The sequence below is a fragment of the Neophocaena asiaeorientalis genome, unplaced genomic scaffold (assembly GCF_003031525.2).
Source record: "Neophocaena asiaeorientalis asiaeorientalis breed wild unplaced genomic scaffold, Neophocaena_asiaeorientalis_V1.1 scaffold84, whole genome shotgun sequence".
Taxonomy (NCBI): Eukaryota; Metazoa; Chordata; class Mammalia; order Artiodactyla; family Phocoenidae; genus Neophocaena; species Neophocaena asiaeorientalis.
Genome location: NW_020173656.1, coordinates 3185666 through 3210901, shown reverse-complemented (window position 1 = coordinate 3210901; position 25236 = coordinate 3185666). Strand labels below are relative to the sequence as shown.

The following is a 25236-nucleotide window of genomic DNA, read 5'->3' as shown; positions in this document are numbered from 1 at the left end:
TTCCCATTCCCGATCTTCCTTCCATGTCGAAGTATTCATGATTGAGGCACACTCCTAGCATAACAATTCTGTGGTCTCTTTCCTCCCTTATACACAAGGAGTAGAGGCGATCTGACTGGTCCATTTACAATGAGAAAGATCTATGTTGGATTAGCCTCTTCCTCCTCCCTCTCTCCCTTTATAGAGATAACTACCTCAAGCTGTAAGGTTTACATGGGTAAGCCCCCATATGGAGAAACACTCCTCTGTGCCTATGTGGTAAGCCTAGTTTATTGATTCAATATTGGTAAACCCATTTGCCCATGGATATAAGCCACATTCATCTTTTTTTTTAAAATAAATGTGGTATGTTTCTCATCAATTGTCTTTCTCCTTGTCTCTCTGTAAAGTGGTTTTGAATTCAGGCAAAGAAGTAGGATACTAGTTATTAGAGTCCATTTTAAACCTTAATATCAACCTACTTTATAGAATTGTGGTAAGCTTTAAATGAGCTAATACACATAAATCACCACACAGTACCTGGAACACAGTAAATAAGCACTCTACCACAACTGCTACTATGATAAAAGAGTGATTCAAAAATAAGAAAAAAGGGCCAATTTTAAAGCATTGATCAATTCACTATAAAACATCTAATATGAATTCAAATGAAATCCTCTTTCTAAAATACATCAACAAAAACAAGACACTTCCATTCATTCACAGAATGTAACCGGCTATGATACTAGTTATAATATGGAATAATATACCAATTTACAGGCAGAACAAACATTCATCAAGCAGAGAACATTCTTTATAGCCTACAAAATCCTCACTAATCCATACAGAAAACGAAATACAACGTGCATAAGCCAAATCGACAATACTCTAGCATGTAAAATATTTAAATTTTAACAGTATTTTAGAATCAATTTGATGTCTAAAAATTTTCAGATGAAATGTGCTGGAGTCAGCTTATTCTGTAAGTTCAACTGCATTATCATTATGCTGAGAATCACACTCAAAAAACCTGAAGACATAGTTAATCTGATAAGAAACATAATAGAAAACTGATTCTTCAAAATGAGCCCAGGAAGCTCTCTAATAGTAGCAAGATCAGCCTGAGATCTATGGACCTTCAGGAGTTTTGTGAAATCCCTGAAATGTGTAAAATGTCATGCATGTGTGCACGCATATGTGGTTCAAACCCTCTACTTTCATTACATTATCAAGGGTCACCATTCAAAAAAGGTAAAAATAGCGAAGCATCATTTTATAATTCAAGTGATCACTTCTAGTTATCCATTTATTCAAATTTTTTAGTAAAATCTTGCAGGATATTTTCAACTTGAATAATTTTAGTAAATAACAAACTTTTAAAGAATCAAAAATCTACAAAAGTTACAGAAAATCTTTTTTTTAAATGGCCACTTACCTTTCAAATGTTCTGATTTTTTTTTTATTAATGTGCAATGCTTTTTCTGCTGTTCTCAAGTGCATTGTATTATTTTCCTGTACTCCACTTGGTAGTTTTTCAGAAATGTTTTCAATGCAATTGGTGTTATCATTCAAACCATTAGGTAGTTCCCAAAATGAAGCCACTGCACATGTATCAAATGCAATGGTACTTCAGGGATTATGTTTTCCACTACCAACCTTCTTCCTCAGTGTTAAATTTCTAGAATGTAATCTTTTACTAATATGGCTTTTCTTTAAGAGGTTCTAACAGACATCTTTCCTCTTTATAGTTTTCTGCCTTTTCAGCTTTTGCTTCTCAGTGCACATACAATTCATACTTTCTCTTTTGTAATAACTTTGATCTAACAATTGGCAAACAGGCTTACTCTTTGATTTATATTGGATTTTAGTAGATCCAGTAGCAGTAACTGCATTGAGATGATCTGAATCTTTAGAATAAATTGCAAGACCAGAGTCAACTAACATATCTGCCAAAGTATTTTTCTCATGAATGATATCTACCTTCAGTTTTGTTTCAAAACTGTATTCCCTAAACTGAAAAACTAAGCCTGGTTTACTCAGGAAATCTTGAAAAAAACTTTTGGCTTCTTCATTCCAATGCTTCCCTTTAGCAGGTAAGATACCATATAAGATGCAAGGATAACTTAGCCTCAGCAAATTCACAAGTTCCTCAGGAACAACTTTAAGATTTTTTATATCTGAATAAAGTATGTAAACAGAAAATCCATAGTCAATCAATACAAGAAGTAAAGACTGATCAGAGACTTAAGAAATTTCTACCCTATCCCACTGACCTTCCCATTCATATTTGAACAAACAACTTAGAACCTGAAATTACGTGCTCTTGAGGCACTGTTTCTAAGTCTTCTGGTAGATCAGAAAGCAACATAGAGATTTCATTATGTCAAAGAAATCTTCTAACTGAACAAAGAAGTCTGATGGATCAGAAACAGCAGTGGCAATACCAGAATATTGCCCACCATTTTGGAGTTCTGACCAAGTAAATGATCTTATTGTACATGTGATACAGGAGTCTTAGATTCAACGTTGAAAATAACTTCTGAAGATCTAAATTTGTTTTCTTCAACATGAACTGTATTTAAATTTAAATATTCCAAAAGTAACAGGCCATCTATCAAAATTTCTACTTCCCAGGCAGAGTCTAAATATTTCAGAAAAAGGATGTTTTTTTCCAAATGAGCAACTAAGCACACAGTGGACTCAAATGGCAATGTTCCTAAAATTTTCAAACCAAATCCATTTACAAGGCACAGCTTGTCTTGGAATATTTCTGCTTTCATTAATGAACACCTTGGTATTACATAAGGGCACTATTTCATACCTACCATGATCTACTAAAAAAACAAGCACTTTCTTATCAACACACTTTTTTCCTACTTTTGATCGATACCACTTCAAAGTTTTTTTAGATTTTACCAAGCATTCTAAGCCTTTTTCAATATTTTCCATTGATAAAAGAGGGTTTTTTTACTCCTTTAGTAATTAATACTGTTAAATCTGATAAAATCTTTTTATTTTTAGATAACTTCACATAAAATATCCCACATTTTGCAACATAAAGTATTTCAGCCTTTTCAAGTTGTCCAGGTTTTAACTCTTCAAAAGGAATATTAACCAGTTGTTGGTAGGATGGTTGAAGGATCATAGAACCTTCATACTCATTTGATAGTCCTTCCTTCCTTTCTTTATCAATAGGGCTCACCTTTTGAGAAACAACCTTAGGGATTTGCAATACTGTTTTCTGTAGTTTTGAACATGCTGTCCATTTCAGTAGTTCATTAATGACACATTTTCATCAAAAATTATATTTACTTCCCATTTCTGTTCATGCTTTTTCAAAAACTCACAAGAAACTGTTTTATTATTCTTGAATCAAAATAATCCACAGTTTTGTTGTACCATATTTCATCAGGCTCATTCCACTTTACTCCACTAAGGAAAGAATGAACTCCTAGCTGAGGAATAGTTAAGAATTCCTTCTTAATTTCATAAATTTTTGATGTGTTTACTACTCCAATGTTACCATAGTCAATAAATTCCACTTCAAAAGAATTTCCTGGTAAAATTTTCTTAAAATGGCATTGTCACCAGAGTATTCTGCAACTACAAGATCTCCCACCACAGGTTTGACTGATTTTCTCTCTTTCACTGTATTGGCTCTTCTTGCATTTAGAGCATCCGCTAGGCTCATGATCACATTTTCAGTCTTGGCAAGCTGAATATGGAAACTTGCTGGATTACTTATATTAGAAACATATTCTTTAACTTTGGCATTCAAGTAAATTTTGGGTTGAGGAAGGTCTTTAATCTGTGGTCTAGCATGATTATATGTGTTTTGTGAGGCTGCCTGATTTAATTCTCTGATAAAAGACTGTGATACAACCCTTACTGATTTCTGGTCCACATCACTTTCATCAAGAATATGTGCAGACCCAGGGGCAATTTTCACACCTTTATTTTTAAATCCATCATTCAAAGACTTCTTCACCTTGCTTTTTGACACAAGTTCAACTTTATAACAAACTGATGGTTTCAAAAGCCTGCCATATGTACTTTTGGGATTCATTAACTGATCTATTTTGCTTTCAGAATATGTTATTAGACTAGTTTTACTTATTGTACTATGGTGATAATTGTTTTCTATTTTGCCTTTCAAGGAAATAGCAAGTTTCTCATTTGTTTTAGGATACTTTTCCACACATTGTGCTTGGTCACAATGTTTTTCTCCATAAGCATGAATCAACATTTTAATTTTCTGATTTATATGTTGCTATCCATCATATAAGTCTACACCAAGCTGGCCATCTGGCTCCTTGGACAATATTATTGCCCTTAATGGTTTTCCCAAAAAATTATCTTCAAACCAGCTATTGATTTCTGCTGGAATATCTACATCTCTAAGATCTGACAAAAAACATTTAATAGCTTGCATAGGTGTAATCAGCAACTCTGATAACTCATCTGAAACATCCCTCAACATACTTTCTTCTACTAATTGCTTATTTCCAAAGTCCACAAAATATACCAGGAAGTCAGATAATGAACCTGTCGGCATCGCTAAAGCTCTATAAGGGAGACCATCCTCTACATACTTAGATATACACAATCTCATTTTACTAAAATCAGATTTGTGGCACTGACTGAGGTTACTAATCTCTGTGATTTTTGTTTCTGTCATCTCTAGGTCTTTATTATTTCTACTAAGTTGGCAATAAAACTTTTTGGGACTACATATGTGAGATATATATATTTCTTCCTCACTTCCAATTTTTATATTGAAGGAAGAATAACTGTAAAGACTAACTGAAGATGGAAATGGCTTTGATACTGTACTATACTGTGCAGAGCCATGATTATTAAGAAATTCTCTGGCACTAGCAAATGGAGATTATAAATCCACCAAATTACATAAACAGTTTGGATATATAAGAACTAAGGCATAGATGACACAAGTCAATAACCCTCTAAATGAAGAAATAAAATTCCCAAGGTCTCTGCATGCTTCTCTCGTCCAATTGAATACTTTACAACTAATGGCTTCAACTAAATGGTTAAGACTACACCTGAAGGCCTGACCTTCTAAAACAAGGAAACATGGTTTAAAAGCAGAAAAATCTTTAATTAAAACTCTTTCCTGGTAACCATAATCAACAAGTACCACATCAAATTCTTTTTTTTTTTTTTTTTTTTTTGCAGTACGTGGGCCTCTCATTGTTGTGGCCTCTCCCATTGCGGAGCACAGGCTCCGGATGCGCAGGCTCAGCGGCCATGGCTCACGGGCCCAGCAACTCCACGGCATGTGGGATCTTCCTGGACCAGGGCACGAACCCGTGTCCCCTGCATCAGCAGGCGGACTCCCAACCACTGCGCCACCCGGGAAGCCCCCAACATCAAATTCCTTTTTTGATACTTGAGTCAAAATAGCAGCTCTATACCACTTCCCATCTTTAGAGTACTTAGCAACACAAGCAATCTGCCCAATCTGATAAAGATCAGAATGAACACTATAATAATCCTGAAGTTGTTCCAGTAATTCAGTAATTTTAAGTCTTCTAACCTACATTGCAGCTGGCATGAGAAGTCACCTGGGCCATAATGATAAGAACACTTAACTTCAAGGACTGTTTCTGGTTTAAATACATATTCTTTATAAGGCCATGGTGACTCAGGTCTCACAGACAAGGTGAAAGGGTTTTTTAAATCTAGGAAGTTAACAGCTGGGGACTTCAACAAAGAAAAGTTACTTCCTTTTAGCTTATCTGAATGGTACTTTTCAGGTTTAGGTCCTTCAAGAAGGGCAGATATGACTTTCTTAATATTTACTTTGTTTTTAGATTTTAAATTTAACACTGAATATTCACTTACAGATTTTGGACAACATTCTGGTTCTACTTCCCAATATTCTGCATATCCAGCTTGTAACATAAGAGAGACAACATCAATATTTTCTGAGGCTTCAATATTCTGAATATTTACAGTATACTTCTCATCTTTTTTTTGCTATAACTTGAAGCAAAATTGCTTTGTTCAAGACAATTTTTTAAAAATAATCAACTGCTGCCTTCATCCATAAATCTTCAACGGGAAATATATATGCAAGTGAATAACACATGGCTAAGGCAGGCAACTCACAAAACTCTGGAAGCAAAATTTTTACATCAAACAATGGTATGGAATCAGTATTTCCATAATCCAAGAAATAAACATTAATTTTATGAGCATTAATTTCAGTAATGACAGCTCTATAAAAACGTCTGTCCTTGCTGTATCTAGCACAACAAAATAATCCAGGTCCTGGATTTCTTAGAATCAGTTCATCATTTTCACACAAATCATAAAATTTATTTATATTTTTCATATCTTGAAATTCATTCTGATGTTCATTAGTACACACCCAGAAATTTGATGGGTTTAATACATATGCTACAAAAGCTATTGTAGACAGCTTCTATCTCCATTTCTACAGTTTTAATAGGAAAATCTACTTTCAAAGTGTCTTTTTTATTTAGAGAATCTATCGATCATTCAGTATTTGCAATAAAACTCTCAACTGCAAAGCCGTTTACATCTGAGGCACTAGTCTCCCTCAACATCTTTGAGATTTTTAAATCAGACACTGGACAAAGTACTTGTATGCCTACGGTCTTTAGCAGACACTTAGAAGTAATTGTAGACTCTTGAGTTTGTAATGTTACATAATACAAATGCTCATCCTTACTGAACCAATACACTATTTGTCCTAACAAGGCTTGTTTAAACACACTTAGTTGAAATTTTCTTGCATCTCTGGACTGTGTAAATATGTCAGAGAACACGGAAATGAAAATAATGGTACTAAAATAAAATCCTGTTTAAGTTTCTTTACGTGAATGGAGGGTATAGCCTCACTACTGCCATAATCCATAAACCAAATTTTCACTTGATTATTGGGCAAGAAGAAATGCTGAAGAATTGGGCAAGAAGAATTGCTGAAGAATTCCTCTATGCTACTGTCCATTTCTCCTTTTGGCAACACAAAGTACTCCAAAATTATCACATGTGGGACTACCTTCTTGACTGATAATATCATAATGCAAAGTCAAACACACTGTCAAGTTTTCTAACTCTGGAATCCATTTAATTAGTTGGCAATAAAATTTACTTGGGCTCACGGCAGATGATACTTTTACACTTTCAATGCTGCCTACTGACAAAGATTGTTGCAAATTATCCAGAACACGCTGAATATCAAGTAAGTGTAAGTATTATTACTTAATGATAATTCAGGTCTTTTATGTTGTAATGAATCTGGCATTTGTTTGGGGAATTCTTTTACCATTTCCACAATAAGACAAAATGAATCTCCATCAGCAAGTCTCCCTAATTGTAATTCAAGAACCTGGGATATAATTTTTGGCACTTCAAGAAGAATCATCTGAAGAGGCAAAATAGCTCGTACACAACCTTTCACTTGTAGTCCTACCAATGACTTGAAGTAATTCAAAGCCTTAGGAGACCATTTTTCCCCACTTGGTAATATGTTGGCAAAAATGCCAAACATTACCCATGGTGGTAGATCAAATAAGTTGCCACAGGCTGAAGCAACCTGCATACTGTCAACTCTCAGTTCTTCTCTGCGATCTATGAGCACAGTATACAGATCATTTTTCTTTTCCACAACTCTTCCTCTCTGCCATTCTCCTGATATTCTTTCTTCTACCAAACAAAATTCATCAATGTCCACATTATTTTTTACTTTTGGAATATGCTGTAGTTCCCTCTGCAATATGTGGTAGTCAAACTCACATTCACTGTTATTTCTGCCTTGAAATTTCACCAGAACGTCCTTGGGAAAACATTCTATATGTGATATTGTCAGATCTACATCTAAAAATGTTGGTAACAGAGATGTAGAATCCATTTTCTAAAAAGCAAATAATAAGTACCTATTAGCCTCTGGACAGACAGCTGTCAAAATTAAATGAAATTAGCCTTATATATATATAAACACAAATCATAAAAATAATTCTTTGCCTGCATTTACCAAACTGAACATGTTGGTAAAAGTTATATACACTGGACAAGATGAGGAGAAACAAAATGCATTTAACTGTTCACTGCCTTCCACACTTTCAAAAAATTCCATTGAAACAACCAAAAGAACATAAAAAATAGGGAGAATATATATAATCACTGGAAAACAGAAAAAAGCAATATTTTTCAGAGACTAACGAATTTCTACTAGATATTGGACTGATATGGTTTAATAAAAGGAAGCCAAATAAAAACTACTGGAAAAACTCCTCCCCTCCTATAAGAAAACTACTTTCCCTCATTCAGACCTCTTCCAACAACCCCTAATTCAAGGGGGTGAGTGCTAGAAGCAAGGTTGGATGGTGAACCAACAGGGGACACACTGTTCACACTCCCCACTCTGTGTCAATTAGCAATATTTGGGACCCTATCAGCATCATTATACAACTCCAGGATTCTTCTCTGAGGGCAACTGGCTGAGTCCTGGACACCAGTAAGGAAAGACAGGCATGGAAAGACCCTGAGGCAGGTTAAGTACATCCAGGCCTTGTCACTGACATGAGTACCCACAAAAAGTATGGAGGGCGGGGGAGAGGAAAAGAAATCTTTAGCACAGAGGCAAAGCTCTCTACTATAACTATGGCTCCAGCTAATTTTCTCTAGATTGCTGGGATCCTAAAAACTGTAATGCAAATATTCAAGAAGTATAAAATAGTCCCCAAATTCAGGTAAGAACCAACACAGCCCAACTCCCTCTAGACTCTGAGTTAATAGTTGACAATTTCTTTCTATGAGGATGAGAGAGAGAAAGTACTAGAGCTAAACAAATGAGGGAACCACTTAAAAGAAAGCAAGGAAATGCTCCCCTCAGGAATAAATGTATTGAAGGAAACAGCAAAAAAAAATTGTTTTTCAGAAGTCTGATTCCTGTTTTTAAAAAGCCCAAAAGAGAATAATGCATTTTTATATGACTAAGTAGTCATTAAGATGCAACAACTTAAATTAGGAAAAACTATACACACATAAGATTCAAAACTGCAAAGGGGAAAGCCAACACAAAATAAAAATAAATAGACTACAAAAATATTTTGAGAGAATACCCAAAAACTCAGAAGAAAAGGATAAAAAGATGGAAGAGAAGCATGAAGGACAGGAATATAAAACCTTATCAAAGTATAAATGTTGTTATCTCAGAGATAAAATAACAGAAGCCATTTCTAAGACTTAAGACCCAAGTCCACAAAGTTAAACAGGCCACTGGGAAGCTAGAGAAAAAGGTACGACTTAGGGTTTTCTGGGTACTGAGTATCGTTTTTATTTCCTCCTAGATAATTAATTTGGTGTGATCATCAGCATGGTTTGATCTATACAGATTCCAGACAATACTCACTTAACCCTGGAGTCCTTAAGAATAAAAATCAATGAGCGATATACACTAAAGATTCATATCAGGATAAGCTGCCATTATTTAAAGTCACAGGTCTCCACTCAATTCCCAGACTTTAGTCAGTTTATAGACCTATAATACCTTACATGAAGGGAAGACTAAGTACTGTTAAGAAAGGATCCTGTGCTTGAATATACTTGAATATACCAAGAACATTCTTCCTGGCATTTACCCAAAGGGTCTTGTGACTATTCACCTGAGTAAACAGGAAAAAGAAAAAAATACATAAGTCTTTCAGGAACAATACACTCTTTAGGTATAAAAAGCAAATGTTGCCAAAAGGACTCCTTTATTAAATGAATAGGGTATTTACCAAATAAGCCAAAGAAAGCCCAAAGGAATACGCGTGGTCAGGTTACTCAAACTACCAGGAGCCTGCTCCTCCACACTGCTATCCCTCCCTCAAACAATATAAATGGCCTCATGGGGAGTTTCACAGAGGAAGGCGGTAAAAAAATCTGAGCCTGATTTGCACATGCTCTGGAAATCTGGAAGTTAGTGGCATTAACTTCCAGAAACAGACTGCTGAAGCACTGCATTCCAGGTAATATTCACAGTTGACAGGACTACCAATACATCTATTTTGCCTGAAAAAGAAACTGCTTCAGTTAAGAACTTATGCATATTAGTAGGCAATAATTAATAGTTTCTGTAGGATGATTAGTAATTCTGAAGGAGCAAGACTGGAGGATTTGTTAACAAAACAAGTCTGAAGAAGAGGCATGTGGATTAGCCTCTCAGAATTGGCACATAAAGAAAATTTGTAGGTCTCATGTGATGCACACCAAAGGGCTCACTATGGAAAAGATTCTTAATCAGGTAGACAGAATAGCCTATTCTGTGAATGTCAATCAGCTTTCTTCACCTGCCTCTCCAACGCTTGCTCAATAGAATCATGAAGAAGGTTCCCTGGGTCATGGATAAAGCTCCTCCCCTTGTGTATCTGAAGATCAAACGATAACAGCTCAGAGAAAATTAGGGGAAAAAAATAAACAGGAAATTTAAAACCAAACCAATTATTTTATACAAGGGACAATTATTTAAAGATATAACTTAAATAAAGACGTTCTAGAGCCAAACTCTATTCAATATTATATTCCTTAAAATACTAACATATTCACAGAAAGTACTTACTCTGTGTACACAAGAGTAGGACATCAGAAAACTTGAGTTTTACTTAAGACTCAATTAATAGTATGAAATGTGGGGAACTGTTTTTGCTTAGAATCAGATTCTAAATCTGTAAAATGAGAGGGTTGAATTAAATTAGGGTTTTTCTAACCTTTTTCTTTTTTTTTTGCAATAGGAGAAATCCTTCTTAACCTAAGGTGCAAAAAGTTAACATAAAACATCTATAAATTAGATTCATAAGTGGTGTTCTAATAATTTCATAAATTTATACAATTTAATTACAAAGCCAGTAAATAGAATAATGAAACCATTCTGATGAACACAGTCTTATAGCAGCTCCATCATATAATCTGCCTTAATACTGTGTTAGATAACAGTATTGGGGAAAAAAATCAGGCTCAGACATATATAATAGTTCTACAATTATACATGATCAGATACAGATAAGTTCAAATATAGTAGAGCCACAACTTAACAAATTAATCTGATGGCACTAATTAGTGCTCATCGTTGCTTTTAAGTTTAGTATAACATATTTAAATGTTTTATTTCTTCTTAAAAAAGCATACTACTTTTAAAAGTTAAATTCAAAATTCACAAACTCATGAATTAAATTTACATCAAAAATCCACAGCATGACAGTTCCCCTAAGGTTTGCAAAAATACAATCTATAAACACTATTAAAATTGATATGGAAAGCCCTTCCTATACTAAAATTCCCTGATTCTATAGAAAACATATTATAGATGATGTCACTCTTACTGTTTTGCAATTTGTTTTCTATGAATTCACATCTAATAAGTCTAGACCAGTGGGGGAGGAGGGGGTGTCCAAGAGAAATATAATTGAGCCATACAAGTAATTTTAAATTTGTGAATTTTCTAAAAGGAATTTGGATTTCTTTCCTTATATTAAGAGCTCCTTATAATGCTTTACATTTTTTAAAAAGTTTCCAGTACATTAGTTTAACTGATCTTTTCAATAAGATTTTCATTTTTCAGATCAAAAAAGTGAAGATAAAGGAAATTTAGGAGTCTGAACTTATGTTTTCTGATTCAGTCCAGTTCTCCATGTACATTACTCCCACTGTTTCACACTGCTCTTTCAACTAACCCATGTAACCATGGACAAGAAATAAAAGGTGAAAGATACAAATCCAAAACCAAAAATACAAACAAAAACAGGTAAAGCACCCTTATGGGAAAGAATGAGCTTATTCTTCCTTTTTCAAAATTTAAGACAATTCTGGTCAAACTCTGACTAGTATTGTGGCAAGGTTACCATGTTCCAAAAGACTGGCTCACGTTAAGCATCTGTGCCTTGGTTTTCCTCCTCCTCCATACATTCTAAATGGTTTCTAGATTCAGGTCTTTGATATTCTATCCTGAATATCAATATTCAGGATATTGATGCAGGAGAAATAAAACAGCATAGAGAACTTTTTAAATTATGTATTTCAAAATCAGGGCTTCAATTTTTTTTTTTAAAACATTCTTTATTGAAGTAGTTCCTTAACCAGGGACAATGTTGTCCCACAGGGAATATTTGACAATGTCTGGAGATATATTCCCTTGTCATAACTGGGCCTGGGTCAGGGCAGGCGTTCCCACAGGCATATAGTAGGTATATGCCAGAGATGCTGCTAAATATCCTACAATGCACAGAAGAACCTCCCACAAAAAAACAATTATCCACACCAAAGTGACAATATTGCAGAGGTTGAGAAAATGCTTAACCAAAAGCAAAAACAAATCCCAAGCAGATAAAGAACTAATTTTTTAAAACCATCTAAGAGAATTAGTAGAAAATAATCTAATCTTACATTAAAGCTTTCTTCAAGAGACAAAACCTAGAGGCTACAAAAAAAATTAAAATTTTAGAAAATCACAGACAAAAAAATGAAGGTATAACAAAGTTGACATCAATTAAAAGTCAATATAATCTACCACATAAAAAAGATTTGCTCAGGCCAAATATCTTCAATCAACCTTGACTCCACTTCTTTGCATCCCACACACAATCCATCAGGAAATCCTATTAGGTTCATCTTCACAGCACGGAAAAATTCTGACACTTTCTTCCGTCTCTGCTGCTACAACCCTGGCCCAAACTACCTTCCTGTCATCTGTAATACTGCATTCCCAACTTGTCTTCCTGCTTCTATCCTTAACGCTACCCTACCCCCTTTCATAACTATTCTCAACATTGTAACCAGAATGATCTTTTTAAAAATATAAGACCACAACATGCACTACTGGGCTCAAGAAATTCGGTAGCTCCTAAAAACTAAAACCATCACAATGGCTTATGAAGTCCTCTCCTTATGAGATCTAACGGCTATCACCACCACCAGGACCTCCCACGTTTTCTCTTACCTTATTCCTATTACACTCATCACACTGCAGCTACAGTATCTTGCCAATCCTTGAACTTCTTGCCTCTGGGTTCTGAGCCTCAAAGCACAGCTTGCTCCCTCACCTCCTTCAAGTTTTTGGTCAGAAATGTTTCCTTCCAGGTGAAGCATTCCCTGACCACTATTTAAAACAGCAAGCTTCCTCTAATTTAGTTGTCTCTAGCCACTCCCCAACCCCTCTTTCTCTAGCACCAAAAAAAGTTCCATTAAACCAGTGGTTCTCAAATATTTGGCCTCAGGACCCTTTTATACACCTAAAAGTTAACGAGGACCCTGTTATGGACTGAGGTTGTGTGTCCTCTCTCCCCAAATTCATATGTTGAAACTCCATCTCCCAATGTGAGGGGATAAGATGATGTTATGAGGATTGAGCCTTCGTGAATGTAATTAGTGTCCTTCACTAATTAGTGATTAGTGATGAGAGTCACAAGAGCTTGCTTCTCTCTGCTCTCTGCTGTGTGAGCATACAATGAAAACACAGGCATCTATAAACTAGGAAGCAGGCTCTCACCAGACATCAGATCTGCTAGCTCCTTGATGTTGGACTTCCCAGCCTGCAGAACTATGAGAAATAGATTTCTCTTGTTCATAGGCCATTCAGTTTAAGGTATTTTGTTACAGCAACCCCAGCTAGGACATAACCCAAAGAGCATTTATCTGGCTTCTGTCAACATTCACATTAGAAATAACAGAAAATTTTAAAATATTTAGGAACTTGGGCTTCCTTGGTGGCGCAGTGTTTGAGCATCTGCCTGCTAGTGCAGGGAACATGGGTTCGAGCCCTGGTCTGGGAGGATCCCACCTGCCACAGAGCAACTGGGCCCGTGAGCCACAACTACTGAGCCTGCGCGTCTGGAGCCTGTGCTCCACAACAAGAGAGGTCACGGCAGTGGGAGGCCCGTGCACCGCGATGAAGAGTGGCCCCCGCTTGCCACAACTAGAGAAAGCCCTTGCACAGAAATGAAGATCCAACACAGCCGAAAATAAAAATAATAAAAAAAAAAAAAATAAATAAATAAATAAATAAATAAATAAAATATTTAGGAACTCACTTTCAAATAACAATAAACCCATTAAATGTTAATATTTTCATGAAAGATTTTTTTCAGAACCAAAAAAATTTAACGAGTAATATGGCTTTACAATTTTTGAAAATCTCAGTGTCTGCTTAATAAAAAGTAGCTGTATTCTCACAGCTGCTTCTGCATTCAGTATGTTGCAATGCATTCAGTATGTTGCAATAGGTTGCTCTGGGTAAAGTATGTGAATAAAAGCTGGCCACACACAGATAATGTATTGGGTTGGCCAAAAAGTTTGTTCGGGTTTTCATCTTACAGGAAAACCCAAACAAACTTTTTGGCCAACTCAAAGAAGGGAGGAACGCTTTAACAGCTTTTTTATATAACCGAGGATAGTCTTTTTTTTGATTTTCACAAACACTCTATGAGTGGTCATTTCTTAAAAATTATTTACAACATGGAATATTAAACCATATAAACTTTTTGTACTGTTACCTTAAACTCCCTTAGTCTATCATGCATTTTGAATGAATTTTTAAACATGAATGATTTTAAAAGATATTACATTGATTCATTTGAAAATACTGGTTCAGTTATACAGAACTTACATATACTGACATAGCACATTACCCAACATCTTAAATCAAATTAATATCACCACCAACCTCATTAGAAAACTCAAATACTGGGAAGTCATCAAAGCTTGCAGTGACAGGCACAAGTTTTCCACCTTTCCAATTCGGGCTTTAAAGCCTGAATTTTATCATTGACAAACACCATCAGCTGTTTCCTTAAAGTGTCAAGCTCACTTTACTCATTTTCAAGAAAATGTCTGCAAAATATCCAAATCTGAATGACCAGTTTGTTCCTGAAGTAAAAATGGAACCATACGGACTGTACGCCACACAGTGGAAACTAATCAGCAATAAAAAGGAACAAAGTATTGATACACACCACAACACAGATGGATCTCAAAAGTAATTATTCTGAGTGAAAGAAAGCTAAGGGAATATACACTGTATTCCATTTACGTAAAATTTCTAGAAAATGCAAACTAATCTATAGTGGGGGGGCAGAAGAAACTCTTGGGGGTGATGGATATATTTATTATCTCGATTATAATAGTTTCAGGGGCATATACATTTGTCATATGTCAAATCGTACACTTCACGTGCAGTTTGTTGTACCTCACTTATACTTCAGTAAAGCTGAACACAACCTAAAGTTTATTAATGGTGGAAGAGTAAAATAAATTACGGAGCATCTCATTCTTTTGGTTACTACTGAAAAGCGCTAAATTACATCTATTTTTATTGGCTCTGATGAACAGGTCTTAGGAATCCTGTTAAGTTGCGGGGGGTGGGGCCTGAGTAAGGTTCAGAAAATAAAAATTATATCCTACATATGTACAGGAATATGTGTCTCTCTGTAAACAGATAAAGGGATGAAGGATAAATCACGAGTCGGAATTGGCAAAACGGGAGCGGGGGATGAACTTTACCTTCTGTTTAGCTGCTATACTGCAAAGGGCTGGCACGTTTTTCCCTAACTTCTAGAAAGTTATTCTTGAATGTGTATTAAAGTATTACATCAATCAAGTGACTCAGCAAAACTCAGTTTCTTCTGAAGAGCACCTCCACACTCTGACTTGATGCCTTTTGACCTCCACAGTAAAAGCGCCCGGGCAACACTATCAGCCATCACTGAGCCGACCCTGGGGGATACACCCTCTAAGAAAATGGCATTTTTCATGTCAACGATACCCGGCACCCACAGGGAGCCGACTAACGAACGCCGATACGAGGCAAGGAGGTCGCGGAGCTGACGGGATCCCACAACAGACCGAGGGCTGAGGGCCAGCCCCGCTCCTGAGGCCAAAGCCACGACAGCTCAAGGAACAAAGGGGCAGAGGGGCTGCAGAGCGGACGCCATCCAAAACAATACTGCCTACAGCAGGCTGACCATTAAAAAGTAAAGCACGGACTTACAGACAGCGGCCAGCGCAGGTCACGCAGGTCTGTCCGCAGCACCCGGGAGACAGCCACAGCCCAAGATGGCGGCACATTTGAAGCCTGTTCTCGGGCCTCGTTCGCCGCGGGGCGCAGGCGCAGGGCGTGAAGGCCTCGGGCGCAGCGGGAGGCTCGCAGCTGCGCGCAGTTCCTACATCCCGAAGACAATAGCTGCCTGGGTCCCGGGCAGGGCGGTTCCCAATCTGAGCTTCTAGCTCCAGGTGGGCATCGTTACAGCCTTGTCTCTCAGGGCCCGGCTAAGTTGGGGTGTAAAGGGTGTAGATTGTCGCGTGGATGTGGCACGGGGCGGGGCGGTCACCCCACTTCTCTGGTTGTGCGAAGACTGCAGAGCGCGCAGGGCTCCGCGGTGGCTGCGCAAGAAAGAAGCCCAGGAGCCCCCAGTGAACTTACGGACTGGTGAAAGTAACGGCCATTTATTGAGCACCTGTGAATCAGGTATTTATGTATGTTATTGCGTTTAGTTCTATTTCTCTATTTTGTAGAAACTGGAATTGGATCTGTGAAATAGATAGTAGTCATTTATGCTGTTAACTTCCTGATCTCAAAGGGTGTTTGGGGATTATGTAGGAAAAAGCCCTTGCTTGTAGAAAATAGATACTGAAGTACTGGGAGTGATTGGGTATGATGTCAGCAGATTACTTTCCAATTTGGGGGGTTTGCGGGGGAGGGGTATGTTCTTTCTACTCTTGTATCTTTCCTGTATGTTTGAAGTTATTTCAAAAGAAAAAGAAAAATAAATTTAAAAAATTACACTAACCTCCTAAAAAGAGCTGTGTGCTACAGTCACTGTTTTTCTGTATTAGGTAGAAATTTATATTACAAAGTAATTCACAGTTCCTTGAAATAAAGAACAGCCACGAAGTCATCTAGGTGTGGGTGTTTTGGGGAAGACAAAAATCTGTGACTCTCATATAAATTCTTTCATGCCCACAGGTCTAGTGACGTTTTCTATTCCTCGAATGAATTTTGTCATCTTTTTTTCTCTATAAGTGTATCCATTTCCCCTAGGTTTTCAACTTTATTAATGTATGGTTTTAATAATACAAGCATATTATTTTAAAATCTGTGCCTGATCATTTCCTCCTTTATGCTGTACTCTGTTCATGTATGTCTTCTCAGTTTTTTCTTGACAAATCTTATTAATTTTTTTGATTGGTTTTTCTTGTTCTAATTGTTGTTCTCTTTTGTATTTCTCTCCTTACTTGTATTCTTTCCTTTTTAAAAAAATATTTTAGTTTGTCCTACTAATTTTCAACTTCTTCTGTTGAGTGTTGACTGTCTTTATTTCTAACCTCTCCTTTCCTAAAAAGTGCAAGCTGTTAATCTTCCTGTACTGCTTTAGATGTATCCTTTAGGTTTTTGTGGCATACTTTCATTATCATTCAGTTTAAAATTTTTCTAATTCCTATTGAGATTTCTTTTGTAGTCTATGGGTCAAAGACAATTTTTCTTAATTTCCAGATATGTGGAAGCTTTTTGATATTCACCTATAACTTACTTGCATTAATTAACCACATTATGGTCAGAGAACTTGGTCTGTATAATATCAATCACTTAAAATGTCTTCAGATTTCCTTCATACCCTAGTATCTGATCATTTTGTAAACATTAGATCAAGTAGTTAATTGTGTTCAAGTGTTCTATATCCTTACTGATGTTTTTGTCAGCTGTATCAGGTAAAGAAAGTGATTTCTGTCAGCTTCTGTTAAGGCTGCCCATTTTCCCTTTCTATATTTAGAATCCGTTTTTATAAAGCATGTAAAGGTTTAAAATTTCTTCCTGGTGATTTTCTCATTTTAACAATTTGTAATCACCTTTTTCAAGTCCAGAAAATTTTTGCCTTGAAGTCTGTTTTTCCTGATATTGATTTAGCCATGCCAACTTTCATTTAGTTGGTATTTGCCTTGGCTTATCTTTCTCTATGTTTCACCTAGGAACCTCTGTGTCCTTATGTTTTAAGTGTGTTTCTTGTAAACAACATGTAGCTCAGGGTTTGCTTGCTTGCTTTTTGTGTGTTTATTTGATGTTTATTTATGCATTAGTAGCTTTTTTTTTGGTTCATTGACATTTGTGCTTTCTGGTATTTTGTGCTTCGTTTCTACTACTTTAAGCTTTTGTTGCGTTTTCTAGGTTTCTCCATTGATGCTTTCTTTGAAGTTGAATTTTTACTGAACGTGTCCTTCCCTGCCTCACCCCCACTCCCACGTGCCATTTTCTTCTCTACTATGTGGGAAGTTACTCACTCTAGTACTATCTTTTGGTGGTCACCCTACAATTTATAACACATTTAATTGAACAAATTCTGAAGTTAATAAATATCTTTACCCTCCTCATGAACAATATAAGGACCTTGGGACATTTTAACTTCAATTATCACCTTACCCTTTCTAACTTATATGATTTTTCCGGAGATCTGCTGGGAGGAGTTTCTGTGAACATCTGATACACCATCTGCTCCCTGTACTTAATTTACTCCTACTCACCCTTCATTTCTCAGCTTAAATGACACCTCCTCTGAGAAGACTTTCCTAGGCTCTGGGTGAGCAGTCATCAAATTGGATTACCATATACTTAGAAATGCCCAAAGATTTTCCAAGGGGGCACAGGCATAATAGCTTTAAAGGAGTTAATTTCCAGAGCCTCACCTTTTATGTGCACCCTTTCCTGATATTGAGAACCAAGCCACCCACAAGCCGAAGTAGGTGATTGATTCTCCTTTTCTCCTTCCCTTTCACTATTGCCCTGTTCTCACTTTGTAAAATAAAAGTATGTCTGTAGTACCTGTATTTATTATTATGCTTTACCCTGGAGTGTAAATTCCTCTCGAAGACCAAACAAATAGGCAGCAGTTCAAAATATTAGTTTAGCATCAGTGAAACTTCCCTGTGTGTCTTTCCCTATATTATTCATATTTCTCTGACAGTCAAAGCATTAAAAACAGAGTATTTTGGTGCATGTTGGGTTGTTAATAGACATAATGTGAGTCAAACCGGTAGGGTTGCCACATTTAGCAAGTAAAAATACAGAAACCCAGTTAAATTTGAATTTCAGATAACAAAAAAATGTTTGAATACAGGATGCCTCAGATATACTAAAACACTGAAAAATTATTAGTTTCTGAAATTCAAACGTAGCTGGGCATTCTGTGTTTTATCTGGCAACCCTTGCAAAGTTAAGAACAGATTTCTTTTTTTTTTTCCCCATCTCTGACGTTTTTAAAAAATACAGTGTTCCGAAGAGAAAGTTCTATTAGATCAAACCCCAAAATGTAGGTAAGGCATTTTAAAGCAGAAGTACTTCATTTCATCCAGGCTACAAACTCACAGCAAGGGTCCTTTCCTTATTTACCAATCTATCTTCGAATTAGAATTCAGAAATAAGATGATCATCATAGAGGTGCTTAACTAAAATGTTGATTTGAAATGAAAGTCAGAATTGATCTGAGAGAAAACAAGGTAGATTTGGCTAAATGATTTGAAAATAGAACTCACTTTGGCAATTAGGTTACATGCAGAAACTTTTTAGAAATTGAATTCACCAAATCTTCAACTCCAGGATTTATTGCTACCAGTGTCTTTATGTTAAAAGTTGACTGATCTGTACGCTTAAGACAAGTATACTTTATGTTATACCTCAATGTAAAAAGAGAAAAACAAGCTTTGAAAAAAAATTGTGGAAATTAACTATTTTTTCTGAGTATATCTGCTAAGTCAGTCACATCTAAGTGAAAGAATAACACATGTAATTTGATCATTTTTGATAAGGCCTTTTTTATGAAACTTCCCAGAGACTAAGAAAGATGATTCAAGCCAAGTAGTCTCTAATTTTAGCACTTAAAAAAAAAAATGAAGATTGAAGAATCTAGTCAAGTCCTCAATCATTCCGTCATTAGAGACATGGGTGCATTAATGGTATGACAGCAGAAAAGTTGAAGAACCACTGAACTACTAAACTATATTTTCTCACAGCAACCTGGACTTTTTCCCTTACTAATTATAATCTGTAAATACATATTTATTTGTATGACTACTGATGTCTGTTTCTCCTACAACATCAAGTCTCATAGAAATAATACTGAATGTATTGTTTTTCCTCAGTGAATCTTTAAGTGAAAGGTTGAATGAACAAACACATTACTGTGCAGGTGGTATTTGCAGTCCTGGGAGTAGATGAGATTACCTGGAACACGTAAGCAGAGCAGAAAATGGAACTCTAGAAAACAGCAGTGGATTAACAGCTCCTATTAGGGCCACAACTGTGTCATTTGTTGTTGCACCTCTTTCCCCTTTCCTTTCCTCTTTTGTCCTTAATAGGGAGCACAGTGTTTTGGACATAGGAAGCATACAAAAGTAAAAATAACCCAGCTTCACCAAACCAGGCTAAGATCCAGAGTACATAGCTACTATTAAGAGTGTTATTTTCAGTGAAACAATTACTCTAGAAGACTGTGAACTGGGCAAGTCTCTTAAATTTTTGTGCCTCATTGCCTTCAGCATCTTGTAGGAAAAGCAGATATAAAATCTATAAACTATAGTCGTTTCCATCACCCCCTTCATGGAAGCTTCACGTGATCCCTCCTCAGAACACGCCATTTGAACATTAATTTTCTTTTGTTATCATTAAGTTTAGTAAATCATCTCTGAGTATATCATGCATGTCATGCCATGTGCTATACTGTGGGTAAGAATATTTTTCCCCTAGTTTTTCCCATATCCTCCTGTATCCTAAAGTTAGGTCCATTTTTTCTGTGTTTCTGCTACCCACTTTCTAGAACTTCAGCGTTAAATAAATTAACTCTGACAACTTGTTCAGATAGTCTCCTTTCAGGTTAACTGAGTTTTCTGTTATGCTGGTTTGTTAGGTGCCACCAGGAGGCAGCACAAACTTGTTTGTGATCTCACTCTCGGTGCCTGTACAGCTGCAGTCATTCTGTCGCTTCCTAAGGTAAGATATCTTTTCTACTTAAGATGCAGTTAAACCTGACCTCTTTTTTTTTTTCAAATACACAGTGTTAGTGAGGGCGTTGGGGAGCAGGTACTGTCATATACTTGTGGTAGAAGTGTTAACTGGAGCGATTCAAAAACTACATATCCAAAGCTTTAAAAGTGTTTATATCCTTTGCCCTGGCATTCCCCTTTCCCAGAACCACTCTCCCACCCCTAGTCATGTCTCTTAAAAAAATTATTGTGGCTATGAGCAAAAATCTGGCTACAGGGACATTCCATACAGCTTTGCTTATAATAATGTGAACTAGAAACAACGTAAAGGTTCAACAATAAGGAATTCAGATCATACAGCGGATTACTTTGTGGCTGTTAAACACGATATTGTTGAAATGTTTTCCCAAAATGGTATATGTATCACAAGCTACGTTACACTAGACAATTTTAAGTACTAAATAGAAGAGCACCATTTGCTCCCATTTCCTTATATCTGCTCTCAGGTCCCAGAAACACGATCCTGGTTCAGCGTGACATCCTCCTGGACAACTAGAAGGCTAAGACTTCCCACATAAGCCCACATTCTTCTTCTCCCCAACCTCCTTCGGAGCTTCCTGTCCTGTTCCTTCTCCAAAACCCAGGCTTCATCCTGCCATCACAGCCCTAGCTTCCTTTCCTTTCCACCCGGCCCTTTGCCATTTGCCAGCACAGCTCTCCTTCATTCTGGCATCCAGCTCCATCCCCATAGCCTTCAAGTCCCTTTTCATCATATTTCCTGAAAACTCCAATTCTTTTTCTCCTCCTAAACTCCAGGAGGTGACACTGAATTAAGACTTTAAGGATGAGCAGGAGTTGGCCAGGCGGAGACAGAGGACATGGTGGCATGTCAGGATAATATAGACCAAGGCAAAGAAGAGAAAAATAACATGAAATGCACAGAGAACTCCAATCAGTGATATGTGGTGGTAAATTGAGAAGCGTGTTCAGAGACACAGCCTAAGGGCAGCAGAGACCTGATTACAGAGGACAGAGCATGATGTTTTGTTTGTTTGTTTGTTTTAACATCTTTATTGGGGTAAAATTGCTTTACAATGGTGTGTTAGTTTCTGCTTTATAACAAAGTGAATCAGTTATACATATGTTCCCATATCTTTTCCCTCTTGCGTCTCCCTCCCTCCCTCCCACCCTCCCTATCCCACCCCTCCAGGCAGTCACAAAGCACCGAGCTGATCTCCTTGTGCTATGCGGCTGCTTCCCACTAGCTATCTACCTTACGTTTGGTAGTGTATATATGTCCATGCCTCTCTCTCGCTTTGTCACAGCTCAACCTTCCCCCTCCCCATATCCTCAAGTCCGTTCTCTAGTAGGTCTGTGTCTTTATTCCTATCTTACCCCTACGTTCTTCATGACATTTTTTTCCTTAAATTCCATATATATGTGTTAGCATACAGTATTTGTCTTTCTCTTTCTGACTTACTTCACTCTGTATGACAGACTCTAGGTCTATCCACCTCATTACACATAGCTCAATTTCGTTTCTTTTTATGGCTGAGTAATATTCCATTGTATGTATGTGCCACATCTTGAGCTAAGATGACATTACTGTATATGTAGCAAACTCACTTCTAAGACACCATCAATTTTAAGACACACTATTGATTTCGTTGATTTTCTGAGGGTGGGTAGGTACCAAAAGGGTTAAAATGCAAAATGACTCTGCAGATCTTACAACTGAATGGAGGAGTTTATTTCCCTTCCCTTTAAATTTGGGCTGGCCTTATGGTTTGATTTGCTTTAGCTAACAGAATTTGTGATCAGAAGAATGAGAAGGAAACGAATCTCTTCTAATTAAGCAATTAGCATAAATTTAAATAATTGCTGATGCTATATCTGTGAAGTAATTGAAGATTCCTCAAAATAAAAGTGGAAACTAAACAAATTTAATGATTATGTAGAATTAGAACTGTTGGCAGTGTAAACATAAAAGAAGAGGGGCATAGGTAAGAATGAAATTAAAAGCTATTAAAAGAATTATCTTTTTTAATTTTAATTTTTTTAAATTTTTTATACATTTTTAAATATTACTTTCCAGTTACAGTTATTATATAATATTGGCTCAGTTTCCCATGTTGTACAGTACATGGTTGAGCCTGTCTTACACCCAATAGTTAGTACCTCCCACTCTCTCACCCCTATATTATCTGTCCCCCCACCCCCCCACACAGGTAACCACTAGTTTGTTCTCTATATCTGTGAGTCTACTTTTGTAATATTCACTAGTTTGTTGTATTTTTTTAGAATCCACATGTGGTATCATTCAGTATTTGTCTTTCTGTCTGACTTATTTCACTTAGCATAATGCCCTCCAAAGTCCATCCATGTGGCTACAAATAGCAAAATTTCATTCTTTTTTATGTCTGAGTTGTATTCCATTATATACATTACATCTTCTTTATCAGTTACTCTGTTGATGGACACTTCAGTTGCTTCCATACCTTAGTAATTGTAAACAGTGCTGCTGTGAACATTGGGGTGCATGTATCTTTTCGAATTACTAGTGTTTTTGTTTTTTTCAGATATACACCTAAGAATAGAATTGCTGGGTCATATGGTAGTTCTAATTTTAGTTTTTGGAAAAATCTCCCTATTGTTTTTTACAGTGGCTGCACTAATTTACATCCCCACCAATAGTGTAAGAGGGTTTCCTTTCCTCCATTGCCTCACCAACATTTGTTATTGGTGTTCTTTTTGATGATAGCCATTCTGACAGGTCTGAGGAGATAAAGATGCTCAACTAGTGATGCTGAGCATCTTTTCATGTGCTTGTTGGCCATCTCCACTTCCTTTTCGGAAAAATGTCTGTTCAGTTCTTCTACCCATTTTTTGGTTGGGTGGCTTGGTTTGTTTTTTGTTTTTTTTTTTTTTTTTGATTTTGAGTTGTATGAGCTATTTATATATGTTGGATATTAACCCCTTATCAGTCACATCATTTGCAAATATCTTCTCCCATTCAGTAGGTTGTCTTTTTGTTTTGTTGATGGTTTCCTTAGCTGTGCAAAAACTTTTAAGTTTAATTAGGTCCCATTTGTTTATTTTTGCTTTTATTTCCTTTGCTTTAGGAGACAGATCCAAAAAAGTATTGCTGTGATTTTTATCAGAGTGTTCTGTGTTTCCCTCTGGGAGTTTTACAGTATCCAGTGTTACATTTAGGTCTTTAATCCATTTTGAGTGTATTTTTGTATATGGTGTTAGAGAATGTTCTAATTTCACTCTTTTACAAGTAGCTGTCCAGTTTTCACAGCACCACATATTCAAAAGACCGTCTTTTCTCCATTGTATATTCTTGCCTCCTTTGTTGTAGATTGATTGACCATAAGTGTGTGGGTTTATTTCTGGGATTTCTGTTCTGTTCCATTGATCTATGTGTCTGTGCCAGTACCACACTGTTTTGATTACTGTAGCTTTGTAGTATTGTCTGAAGTCTGTAGATTACCTGGGGTAGTATGATCATTTTAATAATATTAATTCTTCCAGTCCAAGAGCACAGTGCATCTTTGAATCTGTTTGTGTCATCTTCAGTTTCATCAGTGTCTTACAGTTTTCCAAGTATAGGTCTTTTACCTCCTTAGGTAGGTTTATTCCTAGGTATTTTATTCTTTTTGATGCGATGGTAAATGGGATTATGTCCTTAATTTCTCATTCATTTTTAGTGTATAGAAATGCAACAGATTTCTGTATATTAATTTTATATCCTGCAACTTTACCAAATTCATTGATGAGCTGTAGTAGTTTTCTGGTAGCATCTTTAGGATTTTCTATGTATAGTATCATGTCATCTGCAAATAAAATAAAAGATAAATTCCTGTCTTTGAAAAAATGAATATTATGAGCCAACCTCTTGCAGGACTGATCGAGAAAAAAAAAGGAAAGGCAAATATAAAATATTATGGGGAAAAGAGGCCTGAACTACAAATAAGGTTGAATGAATGTACTTCTGTCCAGTAGTGAAAATGAATGACCTGAATCTACATATACCTAAAAATCTTGAAAACATAACTTTGAATTAGAATAAGTTTCAAAAGGATATGTACAATATTGTACATTTGTGTAAATGTTAAACAATCTGTATTCTTTATGCATGCATACATAGAAAAGAATCTGTAATTTAAATTTTATTTTTTAATTAAAATTTTTATTTTTAATTCTTATTTAGAATTAGAATTCTCATAAGAATTAGAATGCTAATTTATGAACTTTAAAACA

At 36.2% G+C, this 25236-nt stretch overlaps 1 protein-coding gene across 1 annotated transcript; it reads right to left on the bottom strand.

The window, feature by feature from the left end:
* Positions 1–1701: 1701 nt before the first annotated feature.
* Positions 1702–7879, bottom strand: TDRD15 (tudor domain containing 15). The gene is given in 16 exon segments (XM_024747825.1): positions 1702–2280; positions 2282–2352; positions 2355–2480; positions 2483–2684; positions 2686–2953; positions 2955–3273; positions 3276–3344; positions 3347–3553; positions 3556–5145; positions 5377–5515; positions 5518–5976; positions 5978–6415; positions 6417–6766; positions 6769–6943; positions 6945–7211; positions 7214–7879. Coding segments are annotated over 16 exon segments (5925 nt in total).
* Between the last annotated feature and the right edge of the window lie 17357 nt (positions 7880–25236).